The 19,036-nt window shown below is 37.7% G+C and overlaps 1 protein-coding gene across 1 annotated transcript; it reads right to left on the bottom strand.

Annotated features, from left to right (window-relative positions):
- Window positions 1-8,700: 8,700 nt before the first annotated feature.
- LOC104089360 (receptor-like serine/threonine-protein kinase At2g45590) lies at window positions 8,701-12,150 on the bottom strand. Its single transcript, XM_009594227.4, has one exon. The coding sequence runs from the start codon at window positions 10,895-10,897 to the stop codon at window positions 8,840-8,842; it is 2,058 nt and encodes a 685-aa protein (XP_009592522.1). The 5' UTR covers window positions 10,898-12,150; the 3' UTR covers window positions 8,701-8,839.
- Window positions 12,151-19,036: the final 6,886 nt, after the last annotated feature.

The following is a 19,036-nucleotide window of genomic DNA, read 5'->3' as shown; positions in this document are numbered from 1 at the left end:
CATGGTAAAGATTGGGTTGTGGGATGATGGAATCCTCCATAAAAGGACCTTAAAACCTTGTGCACACCTAGTGTTTGATAAAATGCTCAAATGAGCTAGAACCATGATCATCTTCCTAATTTTGATTCAATTTGTTATATTTCTAAAATAGATTGAAGTTGCTAAGAATTTCGGAACATTTTAGAGTTTAAGGAAGCTCAATTGAGGTATGTTGGATAAACTCTTCTCTTAGAATTGAATCCCACGATATTCATGTAAATTATGTAAGTCCCGAGTGATTCATTATGAAATTGGCTATTTCGAGTAAGATTGGGTTGAAAGATATATGTTCAACAAGCATCCCAAATGCTTTATTCATGTTATGTTACCAATTGAGGATGTGTTAAAATATGGGTTGTGCATTAATAATGTTTTGACTTTAAGTCAAGTTCAAATGAAGGCTATTATGCCAAATTTTGTGAAATATCTCTATGTGCATTAGACTCTAAATTGCTCATATGTGTACTACACACTTTGATTTGAATTGTGTTTGTTGTTGATGATGAGGATGATATTTGAAATTGATAAGGTGAGCATAAAATACTGAATATGGCCAACGTGCCAAGAATGATCTTATAATTATGGTCACTAGTGCCAATGAAATCAAAAGATGTGAAAGTATTATGAAATACGTTGATTGATATAAAAAGGTTGATGTCTCAAAAAAGACAGCCTAGCCGATCGGGTCGTGATCGGACACCATGCCGCACACATGGTGGTGATTGTGCTGGAAATTGTAATTAAAATTGTGATTGTGGTCGATGTCCCTAATGGATAGCCTAGCCGATCGGGTCGTGATCGGACTCCGTGTTAAAGACGGTGGTATTGATATTGAGAGTAATTGTGGTTGATGTCTCTAATGAGATAGCCTAGCCGATCGGGTCGTGATCGAACTCCGTACTAAGAATACGACGGTACCGGTATTGTGGGCAATGGTATATCGATACTAAAAATCTCACAATGTGAGATATGGAAATTAATTTGAACATTGTCTTGATCCTAAATTGAGGTTTGATGTTAATTAAGGCTTTCATTGATATTATGATAATCTTATTTGTATTATTTATCATTCTCTTGAGAGGGTGTTTAGTTATACATACTAGTGTTATTCGACAGTACTAACGTCCCTTTTGCCGGGGGAGCTGCATCTTTCAATGGATGCAGGTGGTTCCACAGCAGGAGATATTGGTCAGTGATAACAGTGCACCTTCTTCCCAACACTAGTATGTATCTTTCAATACATACTAGTGTTGCCAGCATTATCATTGTACTCTTCTTTATCTATATAGGCTCCGTAGACATAGTGTGGGTTGTGTATTGGTGCTGGGAAAGACAAACTATGCTATGTTGTAGTTGTATTACTTGTCCATTTGAGACTTTAAAAATGGTGAAACTTATGGTAAGAAATTGGTAATTGCAGACATGACCACTTTATTGTTTAATTAAGGAAAACATATATTCTCTTTATTCATGAATGAGTTTGGGTAGAAGGAATCTAACAGGCTTGCTCGGTCGGGTTCACTCGGTTGAACGCCGGTCACGCTCCTCAGTTTTAGGGCGTAACAGACATGGCAGACGTGCCCAGAGAGGTAGGGGTGTCCCATGAGGTCGTGGGGGTCGGCGAGGACATAGTCCCCAGCAAGGGGGCGTTGAGGCACCTGCTGAGGATGTTGGAGTTGATCAGTCGGGTGACCACCATGAGCCAGACCATGCTCCTAGAGATATACCGCCATTCAGCCTTCAGCTTACTCCAGGGACTTCGCAAGTGACCCCGTCAGCTTCATTGTTGATCGCAGGCACGGCCATTACGCGACAGGAGTGGGATCAGTATTTTCCTGGTCCTCCAGAGCCATCGACGGTTGCTGATGATCGTCCGACACGAGATGCAGATAGTGGCGCCGACTAAGTTATGGCTCATCATCGAGGGATGCTGAGGATCTTTCACAGGATATGGTTAGTTTGTATTACTATTATTTATATTTGTTTTTATCTCATTGATTAGTCATAAATATCTAAAGCGTTTTTTTTAAGGCATCATCCTTGCCCGTCACTGAGGCCACTTTGTGCGATACTAACATGCCTGAGACGGATGGTTGTATTCAGGAGCCTGCCGAGACCATGGTAAGATAATTTAAATTTTTTTAGCTAACACGTACATTACTAATATATATTTCATATACTAAAATATCTTATTATTCGGTAGGTTACTGCTGGACCGACGACCCTTTCTACCAAGCCTGCCAACCTTACTGACGATCATACTGCAGCGCATCCTCCAATAAAGAGGCGACGTGATGAGGATGATCCTGATAGTATAGCCTGGCGGGATGGGATGCACCTCAGACCAATCAATGCTTTAAAGCATACGGGTTGTGGGACACATTGAAATTTTTTATTATCTATACATATGACATTCAGTATGTAATAGCAACATTATTTATGATTTATATTATATGCGCATGTGTTTTTATTTCACGGGCTATTTATTAGTTTAATACTACAACCAAAACAAGCATAGCAACTTAACATAATTTAAATTTGGTACAACTAATGAAAATACATGACACGAAAAATATAAAAATAAAATACTATACTCAACACATTTATGTATTTGTTTAGTCACTATCGCCCATTATTCTCTACTTCAACCACTTAAATTTCTCTTCAAACCTATTTTTTCCTTCTTCAGTCTCTTTTAGTTTCTCCTGCACTGCCGCAAGTTGTCGTTGTAGTTTAAAGATCTGGAGTTCGTATTCACCGGTCATATTCCAAACATACTGCAAACATGATTTGTAGTATTCCTGATTAATGGGATCATCATACCATTCTTCAAATCTACATTAATTTTCGTCCTACCAATGGGGATTATAACACAACACTATTAGTTAACATTTTATATAAAGAACATTAACAAATATTTTTTCCAAAACAATAACTTACAAGTTGTTGACATATCCAGCGTCTGCTCCCCATATTACTATTTGACCAACATGGCTTCAAAATCGCATGTTTGCCACAATAACACCTTGGTACGTCATTGCGTCCAGACATTTCTTAATGCAAGAAAAATAAAAAATTTATGGAAAGTTTTTCTATTTGTTTTGGTTAAGCGCAAATAATAACTAAAATGCGCTAGGCTTTTATAGGCAAGATAAAACACATAATGCATAATGGCGTCGCGCTATGCTTCGCGTGATAATGATTCTTTAGGGTACAAGACAGCTTTTCCAGAACGGCAGCTTTTTCAGCTCGACAAGACAATACACATTATGCATATTGGTACCGCGCTATGGTGCGCGTGATAATGATCCTTTAGGGTACAAGACAGATTTTTCAGAAATGCAGCTTTTTCAGGTCGACAAGACAATACACATAACTCATATTGGTGTCACGTTATGCTGCGCATGATAATGATTCTTTAGGGTACAAGACAGCTTTTCTAGAACGGCAGCTTTTTTAGCTCGACAATACAATACACATGAGTTACTCAAATTGATCCAAACTTTGCATATATCTTTATCACTTCACTTACAAATCATAATGTGTTGATATCCCATGATGGACATTATCCTGTTGATGATCACTCCCGGATGAACCACCATGATCCAACACACCAAAACTAGTCATATTCGAACTGGGCATTGGTTCATAACTTGTAAAATTCATATCTGGTCGGTACCCTCTGTGGAATAAATGAGTGTTACTACAAATTCAATACATAAAAATAAATATCGTAACACAAAGAAAAATTGAAGTTTATCACTCGGCTTGTGGATTATGTAAACTAGGTGAAAAATTATTTCATCGCTCCACATTTGCCCGTAGAGATAAGTTTAGATCAGGCCAAACTCTTTTATCCGGAACCTGTTCGGCTAAAAATGCTCCAAAATAACCACCCGATGATTGAGGGATATCTCTACTTTGCGCAACCTCATTATTGTGAACGTCTTCAGCCTTGACGTACACTTCCAACAGGTTTATCACAAGAAATTCATGGTATTCATGCGGAGTCCTTAAAAAATCTCTCAGAGCTTCATCGTCTTCGATGTTAAACTCAGCATAACAAGCAACCCCTTGCGGAGTCACAGAATACAAATATCTTCCGGTTACTTTAATATTCACTGAACGTTTGCTCACACTCATTTTTTTACATAACAACGATACCGATGTATCGTACTCCATTGTATGTGGCAACTTAACATGACACTGTGGAGATAAACTATAACTTAGTGAGTGATTCGTCACCACAACCCCTCCCCCCTCCCCCCCAAAAAAAATATAATGAAACCCTAATTCTTCGCTCTTCAGACATTATGACAAAATGCAAAATAACTTAACGAATAAATATTTCAGGAGACTTGAAAATATTTATGAATGGATTTTTACAAAATCCTTAACATCTTTAAATAAGGCAAAAACCAGTCTGGGGGTACAATTATTTGAGGTATAGCGCCCATTGTTATGTTAGTTAAGCCCAGAAGAATTATTGGTGGGCCCACATAATATATATATATAGTGCGATACGTTAGGGCTTTATATATATAGTGTGGTACGTTAGGGCTTTATATATATAGCGTGGTACGTTAGGGCTTTATATATATAGCGCCTTATATTAGGGTGCTATATTTAACTGGGTAAAAGTCGTTAAGGTATAGCGCCTTAAGCTTGGGCGTTATATATATTTTGGTTCCTAATTTTTTTTTTCGCGCATTTTGGTTCTTTGAGTCCAAAAAAACCATATTTTAATTCCGGGCCCCTAACTTGTTCTCTTTAATTGAACGTCCCCAAAGGGACTAGGCCTGACCTGTTTTTAATGGTAAAATCTTTGAACATTAAATTTTAAAATACCTCTTTCCATTTTTATCTTTCTAGTCTTTTTCTTGTGAGAATTGACGTGACACAAGGAAAATATTATTCCTTCCATTTCAATTTGAATGATACAATTTTCTTATTAGTCCGTTCAAAAAAGAATGACATATTTTTATATTTGAAAATAACTTAACTTTAAATTTTTTATTTTACTCACTTTACCCTTAATGAAAAATTTTTATAGCCATATAAATATTATAGCCCCATAAAGTTTTTCCCCTAAATTTTTAAGACCACATATTTCAAAAAACTTCTTTTTTTTCATAAACTTTGTGCCAATTACTAGTTATTTATGCACCCATGAGTAGGTCTAACAATCAATGAAGCAGAAAGAATCTCGCGAGACGAGAGTTCGGACCGTAAAAAGATAGAATATGATGGACAGAGTTATCCGATACATATATTAGTAGAAAGATGAGTTCAAGGTGGTCTGAAGTCTAAACACCACTGTTATTAAGAAAAAATCTAGTTTAAAAATTTAAGTACAAGTAGAAGTGATGTCTGAGCTATAGAACCCGTTTGGATTGGCTTAACAAAAGTAACATTTCAGTAGAAATAGCTTTTAAGTCAAAAAATAATAAGTTGAGGTTGCCTAACTTATTAAATTTTTACCTTATTTCAAGTACTTTTTAACTTTTGCCAAACATAGAAAAAAAGCTAAAAAAAGGTTTAAAGCTGACTCATGATAGGCAGCTATATATATAAGAGAAAATTCCAATATGCATAAATAACGAGATGAAAGGCAACAGTTCATATATATAAATCCATAGGGCTATGATGTTGGTAGGGGTGTACAAGTCAAACCGAACCGACGAATCAAGTCAAACAGAAGAAAAAAACTGACTTGTGATTTGGTTTGGTTGGTTTGGTGTTGGAAAATAAAAAATCGATCACTCTTGGTTTGGTTTGGTATTAACAAAAAAAAAAAGTCAAACCGAATCTAAATCAAACCGACATAATATATATAAATTTATACATAAAAAATAATCATCAAAATCTAATTTGTAAGTATTTTTTAAATTATTTTATAGTTTTCAATGTCTTGAGATATTATTTATTTGTCTTCATTCTTCTATCTTTCCTATCTTCCAACTCCAAAGTCAAAAAACCCCAAATAGTGAAAACCCTTCCATCCAATTCACGACGAGCTTCCTTCTTTGCAATTCCAAACCACTGTCCAAGTTTGTAATTATATATTAGTCTTACTGCTCCAACACAATTTGGTAAGCTAAAGTATTTGATTAAACCAATTATGTTATTTTGTCCCTTTAAATTTGGGTATAATTGTTATCTTAGATTGTTGGTCCTGAAATTTGATGTTACGAGTTGTGTTCTTTCAATCCAATATTGCACTTATATTTGTGATGAAATCACTGCTTAATGTTAAAGGTTCTCTAAGAAGGAATGCAAGCTTTAAGACTATCTAGAAGAAATTAAGAAAATTGAGCAAGTTGAAGAAGGTAATTTTATATATTTAATTCGTAATGAATTCGATTCTATCTTTATATTGTTTAACATGTAACTGTTTTTTTTTTCCTGAATGTCTGGTGACCATTTGAGTATTGATTAGTTTAGAACTTCAGTTAAACAAAATAGTGTCAACCTATTCATGATGCTTGGCTGCTTACTACTTATTTCTAACTTTTGTCTTGGCCAACTTTAATTAACTTAATATTTTTTGTGGAACTACAAGTTGGGTTGTAACTTTTGGTTTATCTCATGTTTGTTGTCATTTTCTATTATGAAAGGTCTTGGAATTATGATTCATACGAACAATTGCTATTCCTCATATATTATTTTAATAAATAGTAATCATGCGGACAATTGGTGATTATTTGATCTTTTTTTCAAGCATAATATAACTAAAAAGGAAAACCGAAAATAAACCGAAAAACCGAGGAAATCAAAAAAACCGACAAAAATCAAAACCGAAAAAACCGAGTTTATGTTGGCTTGATTTGATTATAAATTTAGTAAACCGAGATAGTTGGTTTGGTTTTGGTTTAATAAAAAATCAAACCAAACCACCTCACGTACATCCCTAGACGTGGGATACCCTGCAGAAGAGAAGGAAAAACATGATTGCTAAGACAACCAACGTGTCTACACAGGTTTAGCATAAAGCATTGTGGGTCAAAGGTTTTTGAGGGACATTATGTGAGCAAAAGAAGGAACTTTAGTGCCAGTGGACAAGTGCGCTTCCTGTTAGAACTACACTCTTAACAACAAGACAACTTCAGTGACCTCTAAAACGACAGTAACACAAATATCCTATCCATCTTTGTCCTTTAGTTGATCAGCAGACAAACATATTCTGATGAAACTAAAACAATAAAGAAATCTCATCCAGGATTTTCAAACTCTCACGACTACAAACATTTATGCCTTCTGCTATCTGCTATATGAATCCTCACTCATGTCCATGTCGCTCTATTTAAGCTCATTGTAGTCAAATATTATACTATAAAATATCAGAGCTCTATTTGCAAACTCTGAGCAGAGAAATGTTAAAACTTCCAGTACCTTGTATATGTAAAAGGGGCTAATTCTACTACTTAAAAGTTTTCAATCTTATGTAACTTATAGACAAACAAATCAAAATCTTAACTTCACAACTATAACATCACGAATTCTACAATGCTTATCATATATCAACTTAAAGAGCTATGAAAAGCTATTTCAATCTGAATCAAACCAAAATTACATGATAAGCAAGAAAGATTTAAGTGTTCACAAAAGAATTCTGCCACATTCACCCAGACAATTGAATGGAGAATTATCTGCACAAGGTGATATAGGTACCCGAGATATTATATGCATGATGAAACGCGGGCTATTACAGTTAGATGAGGTATCCAACATAAATGATCTCCACCATTTAAAGGAACTAACTCATATCCACATTTGAGATGCTTATGTACTTCATTAAACATATCAAGAGACATAAATATGACAATTTAGGTTCGCAGAATAACCAAATACCGGAGTACTGAATATTACTCAGCTTCCCCTCAATTTTGGCAACATTGGTTTACTGTTTAACTTTCACTAAATATTTCCAGTAGTGACAACTGCTGTTAGTCCCCTATGAATGTGAAACGGTCGTATCACTTTTGTTTCTCAAACATGGATGACCTATTTGCCAAACAGCATATTATATAGGTATTCATATTCTTTTAGATCCTTTGAACAATCAGCTGTAGACACATAATCTAATTATAGAACAGCAGTCAGTTAACCGCTCGTCCTTGTTGCTTTTCTCTCTGATGTCTTTCCCTAAGCATATCATCTATTTATGCAATATGAACAATTACAATACATATTTATACTACATTGTATAAGGTCACAGGAACTACTTAGATTATACAGTATTAGTGTGGACAAATAAAAAATGCACTTCCATGTTTTCCTTTGTAATCACCCCTTGGACAGTTGGGAATTGGGATAAGAGGGGTTAAATCTGCAATGAAACGAGTGTAACTATAAAACAAATTACATCCTACTTTTAAAAAGCAACAGACAACAAACCGTTAAATATCTTCTGGGACTCGGATAAAGTAAGTGCTGAAAGCAATAAGTAAAAAGCAAGCTCGTTATTGTTCAAGGGCACTGAATTTTGTAATTACTGGTGCACTCAACTTTTAGAAAGTGGAAGTAGAGTCATATCAGATACTTTTAAGCCTAGGATTCCTTGAATTCAGCCACTAGTCTGCTTATCATCATAACACAGTAGAATTGAGAGGTTCAGGAAATATAGAGAAGATTTATGCACAAAAAAAAAGAAGAAGGAACTGATAAAAAGATTATAACATTTTTCTTCCTTTTGGTTTTTGCTAATCTTCTAACATTTTTTTACACAATCATACATGAAGATTACATTGAACAGCGCGAAGTTACCGTTAATCAAACAGTAAAAGAACACTCAGTGAACTCACCGGGCCTTTTTCCGGGACTTGAAAGGAAAATTGGATGGTGGTGAAGGGGAAAACTCAAATGGCAAGTGGGGTGGCTCTGATTCACCACAAAGCATTCCAACAATCTCTTTCATTGTCGGGCGCTTGTTAGGTGATCTTTGTAAACAGAGTAGTGCTATTGTGATGCAAAGCAATGCTTGCTCTCTATCCAGTAACTGAATATTGGGATCAACAAGATCCAAAAGCTTGCCCGAATGAGCAAGCTGCCTTGCCCATGAAACCAGATTAGCCCTCTCAAATTCTGACATAGGAGAAGCTGTAACTTGGAGTGGCCTTCTCCCTGATACCAAAACCAACAACAGAACACCAAAACTATACACATCACACTTCTCTGAGAGCTGCCCTCCGCCACCATACTCTGGAGCAATATAACAAACGGTTCCTCTCATACTAGGGGTACTACTCACACCTCCACTCTTGGGAATATCTCCACTGGCAAAATCTTGACTACTTCTTCTTCCAATTCGAAACTCCCCACTGAAACTATCAAGCCACCAATCAATGCTGCTTCTACTTCCCTTACTTTTTCTCCTCTTTCTTTCTGGCACTAGTTCTTCATCCCTTTGCCACCACATTTCTCCCCCTTTGAGATCCCTTTTCTTCTTTTTCTTGGCTAACTCCTCACAAAACTCTTCTTTCCACCATTCTCTTGGCTTCCTATTCTTCTTTTCTTTCCGAAGTTTCTCCTCATCCAAAGATCCCCACCATTCAAGCTTCTTTCTTTGCTTCTGTTGCCCCCCTTTCGCAACATCTTCTTCTGCACTTGTGGTCGCGATCCAGTCCTTCTTAGGCCTTTCTTTTTTAATCTCACTACCAATCCATTCCATCACATAGTCCTTAATCCTCCCCGAATCTGATCCACCATTCACATTCTCCTGTTTCCACCACCAATCTCTACCTGATTGACTAATTCCTCTCCCAATCCCTCTCGAAATTCCACTATCCACACTAATCCCATCAAAAAAACCCTCAGAAACACTAGTCTTTTCCATACCCTCTGATGGCACTCCCACCTCAGGCGACACCCCTCCCGCTTCCCCATCCAACACCCTCACACAACAACTCTCCGGCAACTGATCCACATTTATCACAACCTCCTCTGTCACCACACTCTCATTTCCTTCAAGAATCGACCCATTTTCATCCACATTCTCAAGTACTTCTCCTTTTGCCCCCTTCTCAACTCTCTCCTCATCTTCAATGAAACACTCAACAACTTGATCATCTTTAGTCAAAGACTGTGCTAGACCAAAGTCAGCTATTTTTGCATCAAAATTGTAATCCAACAATATATTAGACGGCTTTATATCTCCATGTACTATAGGAGGATCACACGAATAATGGAGATACTCAACACCCTTTGCAAGGGAACTTATAATATCAAATCTCTTTCTCCATTGCATTAACTCAGGGCATTTTCGATCTAACAAGGCATCTTGGAGGCTACCATTATGCATATACTCATAAACAAGAACTAATCTTCTCCTCCTCCGACTAGAGCAGTGGTGCTTATAACTATGCTCGTCGGAGGAGAAGCCGAGGATAGGCACTACGTGATGGCAAAACGTAGTGTCTATCCTCGAGGCGAGAGAGAGTTCATTGTGGAACTCCCTCTCGCCTTGGAGGGAGCCAGAAGCATCCATGAGCTTCACGGCTACCTCCTGTCCAGAGGGAAGGACGCCTTTGTAAACAGAACCAAATCCACCTTGGCCAAGACGATTAGCAGCTGAGAATGAGCCAGTAGCGCGACGGAGGACAGAGTAGGAGAACTTGTGGGGTGGTGGAGGTGACTTCAGATCTGTAGGAACAGTCCTATTGCGTGACACTTTGCGGTAAATGATGGCAGCAACAATGAAGAATGTCAAGGCAAAAGCAGCAGCTATAAAGGGTGGGATGAGAGGGGAGTGAGAATGGTGATGGTACGAGGGTGGTGGGGGTGGCGGGGGAGGTAGGTAGGTGGTGGGGAAGACAGGTAGGGTGGTTAGAGGAGGCGGAAATGGGTTTTCTGGAGGCATTTCTTGAGTAAAGGTGTGATATTTGAAAAGCTAGACGTGCATATTTGCAGAGAGATTTGTTATTGGGGTGAAACGAATGGACCTGTGGAAGAAAAAGGAACAAACAAGAATAGTGACTGTGTGTATCTCTTGAAGAAGAAAGGGGTGACTTGGAAGAGTTTAGAGATACAAATTTGCAGACAGATTTGTTTATTGATTAAAGAAATGGACTAATGTGGAAGAAGAAGGAATAATCAAACACTATTTTGTGACTGTCGTGATGTTGATAGAGTTAAAGATGCATATTTGCAGAGAGATTTATGAATGAAAAAATAAAAAGGAAGAAACAAGAATGGCAACTGGTCGGAGTGTGGAGTCTGGAGTGTACTGTGTGACTGTGTGCATCTCTTGAGGAAGAAAGGGGTGAGTATCAAAGATACATATTTGCACAGGTTTGTGATGGACTGTGTGATTGTGTGTATTTCTTGAGATCCATATTTGCAGAGGAGATTTGTTAAATGGATGAAATTAAGAAAAAGGACATATAGTGAGGAGGAAGAAGGAAGAAACAAGAAATATGGGGAGTCTAGTGGGGTTGTGGAGTGTAGTGTGAATAGTGTGTGACTGTGAGCATTTCTGGACAAAAGAAAGGGGGTGATGCTTGCTATTGCAGAGAGATTTGTTTTAAGGATGAGAAAGAGAAAAGGACCAGTGGGAGAAGAAAGAAGGAACAAACAAGAGAGAGAGAGAGAGAGGGGTGGGAAAGTGTGGAGTGTAGTGTGAACACTGTGTGACTGTGTGTAGTCTTTATCTTCTCATCTCTCTGTTACTAATGCTATGCTACCGTGAAACACAAAAACTAGATCTGTTTTACTTTTGCTGAGTCAAAATCTAAAGTCACGGGCTGTGACGTAAAGTCTGAGGTTTCCTCTTCTTCTTCTTTTTCTCATTAAAACTTTAGATATTTGCCATGACTCAAAAGAGATTGGGAGGTATAGTGAGTGCTTACATTGGAGTTGTAGCGTGTCTTGGTCTAAAGCTTTCACATGTAATATGGATGAAGTTGTGTTCCTTATTTCGGTGTGTAGTGAAGAAGAGGTTGTTGTTTATGATTTAGCATGTCAGTTTGTAGCTACTACTACTACAATTTTTCGAGGTTGTAACAATGTTGACATATTGAAACTGTGGGTTTATATTTGGTTTTTCGTCTTGTTGTTCAACATTTTAAGGGCCAGAATATAGTTGAATGTGATGCTAAAGAATTTGTACTTTCTTATAAATTCTCGATTTTACGTAATTTGGAGTACTTTTAGATTATTGTTATTTTTTGTTAAAGAAAAATTCTAATATTTCTCTGATTTGGCTTACAAGGCATGCAAATCTAGAAAGTCTAAAAATTATGCTAAATCCTTTCTATTTAGAGTATGCTCCTAATTTTATCGTAAACTTGTTGGTTGCTGACTTAGCCTAATAAAAGTGTTTGTTTGAGTTTTAAAAAAAAAACTTTAGATATTCTTGAAACTACACGAAAAATAATACTACTATAATTTATATTTTACTATAGCAAAAGAAGTATGTTCTAATATGTAGTTAAAGTTCACTTAGGTTGAAGTAATAAATAATAAAAATCTATGATGAAGAATTAAAATACTAATGGAGAACTAGTACAAATACACCTAATAAAAAGGAAATGACTATATTTTGGAGTCAACGAACAACACGCATGAGCAACCAAAATATGAATATGATTTAGATCTCCAAATCTCTCAAAAATCATATTTGGGCTTAGCCTTACGCCTTTACAAATGGGGCATTATCACCTTCAATCCCATAGGGGTCGTTTGGTTGGATGTATTAGAGAAAATAATACATGCATTAACTTTTGGTATTAGTAATTCTTTGTTTGGTATATTTTTTTAATATACGTATTACTAATGCAAGTATTAGTTATACAACTTCTTTGCTTTCATCCTATGTATAACTAATACATAGCAAACTATGGTATTAGCAATACTAAGGTTATTAATGCATGCATTAGCATGGTTAAAGACAAAATTATTTTTAAAATTCCTTAAAGCTAAAGAATATGGAAGGTTTTTTTGTAAACAACTAGTTTTTAAAAAAATTATGCAATGCATTTTAATTTTTAATACACCACACTAAACAATGAATAAGAAATAATCTCTTCATAACTAATACTTGCATTATTAACCCATGCATTTCTAATTTATGCATTACTGATACACCGTATTCGGTATTATTCTTATACACCCTACCAAACGACCCCATAATGTTTACATAGTAAAGAAAGAAGTAGGAATTCATATATCGATATTCATCACTTCTTTAGCAATTTCAAGTTTTTATTTCATGTTCCAAAAAATAGTATTTACTACTCCTTAGTAGTATATAAAGTTAAGTAATATTGGTACGTATTGAAGTGATGTAGTGCATAGTTCCAAATTGTCTACCTTCAAATATCTATGGAAAACAAAAGAGGAACATATAATACAATAAAAAATGGTCCAAACAGCCAAGGAACATCTTGTCGTTCTTTTTATTATATTATTTTTTGTTTCTTACGGAGGTTGGCCCCAGATTTTGATTTACTAGAAGTAAAGATTATTGTACTCGCTACTTCTCTGCAAATGTATTCGAATATATACATACTTCATTTTTCATCATTATTTAACTTTACGAAAATCAAGACTTGTATAAAAATTTCTAACTGTTTATAATTCGAACAGCCATAATGATTGTATTCGCACTTGAAAATATAGATCCATTCTTTGCTTCTCATGCATTAGAAGGCAAAATTCAAGAAAGAGAGTCAAATTTTGTTATAAAATATCTTCTCCCTTCCCCGCACTTAAAAAACAAATGGAAAAAGGGAAAAATTAGAGAGAAGAAAAGGGAAAGCAAATTGACTAAAAGCAAGTTGAAAACCAATTATTATCAAATGAAGGATAGTTGTGTAAGCAAAGTGCAACATCATTTATTTCTTCTACTATAGGAAAAAAATTAAAAAAAATAAAGTGTACTATCATATTATTAAATTCTATATACGAGGGAGTATTACTTTTGGAGCAGTATTAGCTTTTTATTCCCCCTTTTTACTTATTTTAATGCTTTTTAGGTAGTGAAGAACAAAGGGAAAAGGTGGCAGAGTTTACCAAAGCGTTAAAAGGAGGTTGACCGAGGTTGTACCTTCATTCTTAGCTGACACGCATACAATTTGGATTATTATTATATATCGTTTTATAATGTATCGTATTTTATTGTTTGTATTGTATTGTATTATTTAATGAATATAATATTTGGATAAATTGTATCGTTTGTCATCGTTTTATGATATCATGCATCAACAATATGAACAATAAACTTGCAATATTATTAAAAAAAATGATACGAAGCAAAAATATTTAATCTAAAAAAATAGAATAAATGATAAAACATGATTATTTAATAATAAGAAAAGACAAGATGAGAGAAAAAAATAAGGTGACGACGCCACCATATCAAATCCGTCGTTAAATAAATTAAAGTGGCACTTTTCGATGTTACGTAAGGACGGATTTAACGATACGATACAATAAATTTAAGTAACAATCAAAACAAATATTGTATTTAAAGTAACAATACGATACAATACAATAGCTAACAACCATCCAAGCAAGTTGTCAGTTATGGAGTTACCACTTGTATGGGTCAAAATCTGTCTTTAGAATATTTAAGCCGAGATAATACTAAGGGAAGAGTTCCCAAGTCGTCGTCTGTCGAAGTCTGTGGTCGAAGAGCCAACGAGGGTCGTAGTCGAGGTGTCAATAAGGGTCGAGGTCGAGTATCGTTGACATAGCTGTAACGGCTAGTTTTCAAGATATGATACTAAAAAGAATATTCTAGTGGATATTCTCTGTACTTGTACTATTAGGGTTTCTTAGAAACATGTTCCGTATAAATTTTTTTTAAAAAGACAATGATAGGGGACATGTGATATTCATTTGTAAATAACATACTTTGACTTAAAAATTCGACTCTCACTTGCTAAGATACAAACATCATCTTTTCAATGAGATTCTTATCCATACTTTTCCACTAGATCTGAGAATAACTCGAATATTCAAAGGATTGTCTATCATTCATCATTGTCACGAAGAACATCCATTTATTCCATCTTTTCTTGGGTGACACATTCCCTCTATTTACTTAAATGTCATTTATTGTCATTCATTGTTATTACATGCAATACTATCATTTCTGATTTGTGGAATGTTTACTACACATCACTGTTACTGACCGGCCATATTTTTGTGATATTTATTTCTTCTTTAAGAATCTCATCTAAGGATATTATTATTAGCTAAGAATAACCCTTATTTACATAAATTTAATTATTTGAACCAAGATCTATACATTTTTTTGTCAAATAATTTGGCGCCGTCTGTGGGAATTTCTTAGTTAAATTTTTTGTTTCCTCTAGATCTACAATTAACACAGGTCACTAACGTCAAAAAATCCTGATATCTCCTTTCTTTGTGCGTACAAAAACCTGCATGGTAGGTAACCAAGTGGAAAGGACGAGGGCAACAGGTGGCTTCCTAACCAACCTCTTAAATGTCATCGACGAGAGCTGCGAAACAGTAGGTGAGGACATGACGCCCAGCGCACCCCCTAGGCGAGAGAGGTCACCGTCCCCACACTGCAGCATAACAAAACCCAGCAGTAAAGGTGTTTTCACGCCTTCATAGGAAGGGACGCCCCCAGCTTGAAGAAACCCCTCGAGGCATGGCTAACCGACACGCTAGCAAGTGTCCTCAACAAACCCGCCCCAGGCGTGACTGCGAAAACTGCAAGGGCTTGCACGATACAACAAACAGATGAGCAGTGCAACCAACCCCTCCCTCCAACGACAAGTATAACCCACACTGTCATTGATAGTACAGATGACAACGTCCTCGCTGCCCTTCTTAAAAGGATTGAAGAAATGAAGAATGAAAACAAGGCGCTCTAAGACCAGATGAAAGAACACCAAGAACGGGTTGACAAGATATCGGGCGCTCCTAAGCTGTTGCCGAAAAGGGACGGCGGACGATTCGTAGAGCAGTCGTACAACGATGATGCAGCCCTGCATGCCATACCAAAGCCCTTCAAAATGCCGCCCTACCTTAGGATATACGACGGCACGACTGATGCTGAAGATCATGCGACCTACTACGTCACCGTCGTGAAAGGCAACGATCTTGCCAAAGAATAAGTGTCCTCCATTTTGCTGAAAAAGTTTAGCGAGAATCTCACGGGAGGGGAATTAAAATGGTATTCGCAACTACCAGCACGCTCCATAGAAACTTTTGAAGAAATGGCTGATAAGTTTTTAACCGTCCATGCCGGAGCCAAGAAGGCCGAGGCGAGAGTAAACGACATATTTGCTATTAAGCAGTCCCTGGGAGAAGGGCTAAAGGAATTTTTTGTCCGGTTCAACAGAGTAAAGATGACTATGCCCAACGTATACGAAAGGATGGCGGTCGTAGATTTTCAGAACAGGTTGAATCCAGAGGGTTCGAGAGCAACTAGAAAATTGTTGAGTCGATTGATGAAGTATCCCGCAACCACTTGGGACAAAATCCACAACGCTTATTGTGCCGAGGTCCAAGTAGAGGAGGACGATCTCAATGGACCAACTCACTGACTAAACTCGGTACAAGCCGAATCCAAAAAAGAACGAAGAGATAGTACCAGAAGAGATCACCTGATTCCACGACGTAACATGGAACGACACCAACCATATGTTAGGGCGGTCGCTGCTCCCTCCCTCTGCTATGAAGAGGGCCAGCCCATACCAAGGACATGGACTCATCGAAACGAAAGAGGTATGCCTCCTTTATTATCTGCTCACAATTTTTGTATATCGCCTACAGAAATAGTTTACACCCTTGAGAAACTCAGAACAAAAGTGAAGTGGCCCCCAAATATGATATCAGACTCGAACACCAGAAAGTCTGACGCCCTCTGTGAGTTCCACCAGGAACGCGGGCACAAAACAAAAGATTGCATCACCCTCAGATAGGAAGTCGTAAACATGTTATGACAAGGGCACCTCAAAGAATTGTTAAGCGACAAAGGGAGGACCAACTTCGCCAGAGAACGTGAATATCATGGCCCGCCAAAGACACCATCCCAAGCTCGTACCATCAACATGATCATCGGCGACGGTGGCGATGCCTCTCTCAACGGTGTAAAGTTCACCACCACTCACAAACTCAAGCGGTCGATCACCCGCGAACGGCATGGCAGACTCGAAGAGAGTATCATTTTCGACGAGTCAGATGCCGACAGTTTGACTTTCCCTCGTAATGATGCCCTTATTATTACTTTACACATTTTAGATACTGATGTCAAACACATCATGGTGGACGATGGAAGCAGTGCATACATTATCTATCCCCGAGTCCTTACCCAAATGAGGCTCGAGGATAAAATAGTGCAACGCTGCGTCACGCTAACCGGTTTTAATAATGCAGTTGAGCGAACGTCCGGGGAAATTACACTACTCGTCTTGGACGGTGGAATAACTCTAGAGACAACATTGAACACCATGGATCAAGCCACCGCATACAATGCCATAGTGGGTCGACCATAGATACATCCCATGAGAGTCGCCCCCTCAATCCTATACCAAGTGGTCAAATTCCCAACACCATGGGGGATTTCAGTATTCGCAGAGAACATCACACATCCCAGGAATGCTACCGCATTGCCATAGATAGCACAACCACCATACAGAGAAAAGACAAAGAAAAAGAGGCGTAGCAATCAACAAGGTCGAGGTCGGAGCAAAATGAGACCGAGGACGTCATCGAGGATCCCGACACGGTCGAAGCCGTAGGATCGACCATAGAAGACCACGACCCCATTCAATTGGACCTCAACGATCATAGCAAGAAGGCCTATATTGGCTGCAAACTTCGGGAACCAGGTAAATTCTGTCGATTCTTAACAGCTAACGCAGACTTGTTCGCTTTCAGCCATGTAGATATGACAGATATCCCAAAGAAAATTGCCACGCACAAATTAAACGTCGACCCATTCCAACCCCCCCCCCAAGTGAGATAGGTCAGGCGTAAATTCAACCCCTCTATCAACAACACAGTCCGCGAGGAGGTGGAAAAACTGTTAGAAAATGGTTTCATCAGGGAGTCAAAGTACCCCAAGTGTGTCACCAACGTAGTGATGGTCAAAAAGAAAATTTGGAAATGGTGGGTGTGCGTTGATTTCACATATTTGAACAAAGAATATCTGAAGGATTCATTCCCATTACCTCATATCGACCAACTCATAGATGAAACGGTCGGGCATGAGCTACTAAGTTTCTTGGATGCCTACTCAGGCTATAATCAGATCCTCATGGAAGAAGAATATCAAGAAAAAACCACGTTCATCACCCACCAGGGAATGTATCTCTACAAGGTCATGCCGTTTGGACTAAAAAACGCATGAGTTACTTATAAAAGATTGGTAATAAGGATGTTCAAAGACCAGCTAGGCAAAATAATGGAGATATATATAGACGACATGCTAGTCAAGTCCAAAAGGGGAGAAGATCACATCGATTATTTGAAAGAAACTTTTGACATATTCAGACGGTACAGAATGAAGGCGAGCATGGAGAAATGCGCATTCGGGGTAGCCTCGGGAAAGTTCATGGGTTTTCTGGTATCGCAACGAGGGATCGAGGTCAACCCAGACCAAATCAAAGCCATTAAGGGGATATCAGAACTCTTAACTACCAAAAAACAAGTCCAAAGGTTGACTGGTCGTATCGTCGCCGTATCAAGGTCCATCTCGCGGTCGTCAGATAGGTGACATAAATTCGTTGGCGTACTTAAGAAAGACAACGACCTCGAATGGACTTCCGAGTGCATCCAGGCTCTGCGAGAACTGAAGGCATACCTATCATCACCGCCCTTGCTTTTGAAACCCGAACCTGGGGAGCAGCTCTTCGTCTGTCTAGCTATATCTGAGGTAGAAGTAACCACAGTCTTGATCCGCAAAAATAAAGGTACGCAATCTCCCATCTATTACATTAGCAAAACACTTGTCGACGTCGAGACGAGGTACTCGCACCTCAAAAAATTAGCTCTGGCCTTGGTCGTAGCTTCACGA

The sequence above is a fragment of the Nicotiana tomentosiformis genome, chromosome 1 (assembly GCF_000390325.3).
Source record: "Nicotiana tomentosiformis chromosome 1, ASM39032v3, whole genome shotgun sequence".
In the NCBI taxonomy this organism is placed as follows: Eukaryota; Viridiplantae; Streptophyta; class Magnoliopsida; order Solanales; family Solanaceae; genus Nicotiana; species Nicotiana tomentosiformis.
This window is presented reverse-complemented; position numbering and strand designations above follow the sequence as displayed.

Excerpts from the sequence above, each read along its gene's own strand:
- LOC104089360 (XM_009594227.4), bottom strand. The coding sequence starts at position 10,897 with ATGCCTCCAGAAAACCCATTTCCGCCTCCTCTAACCACCCTACCTGTC.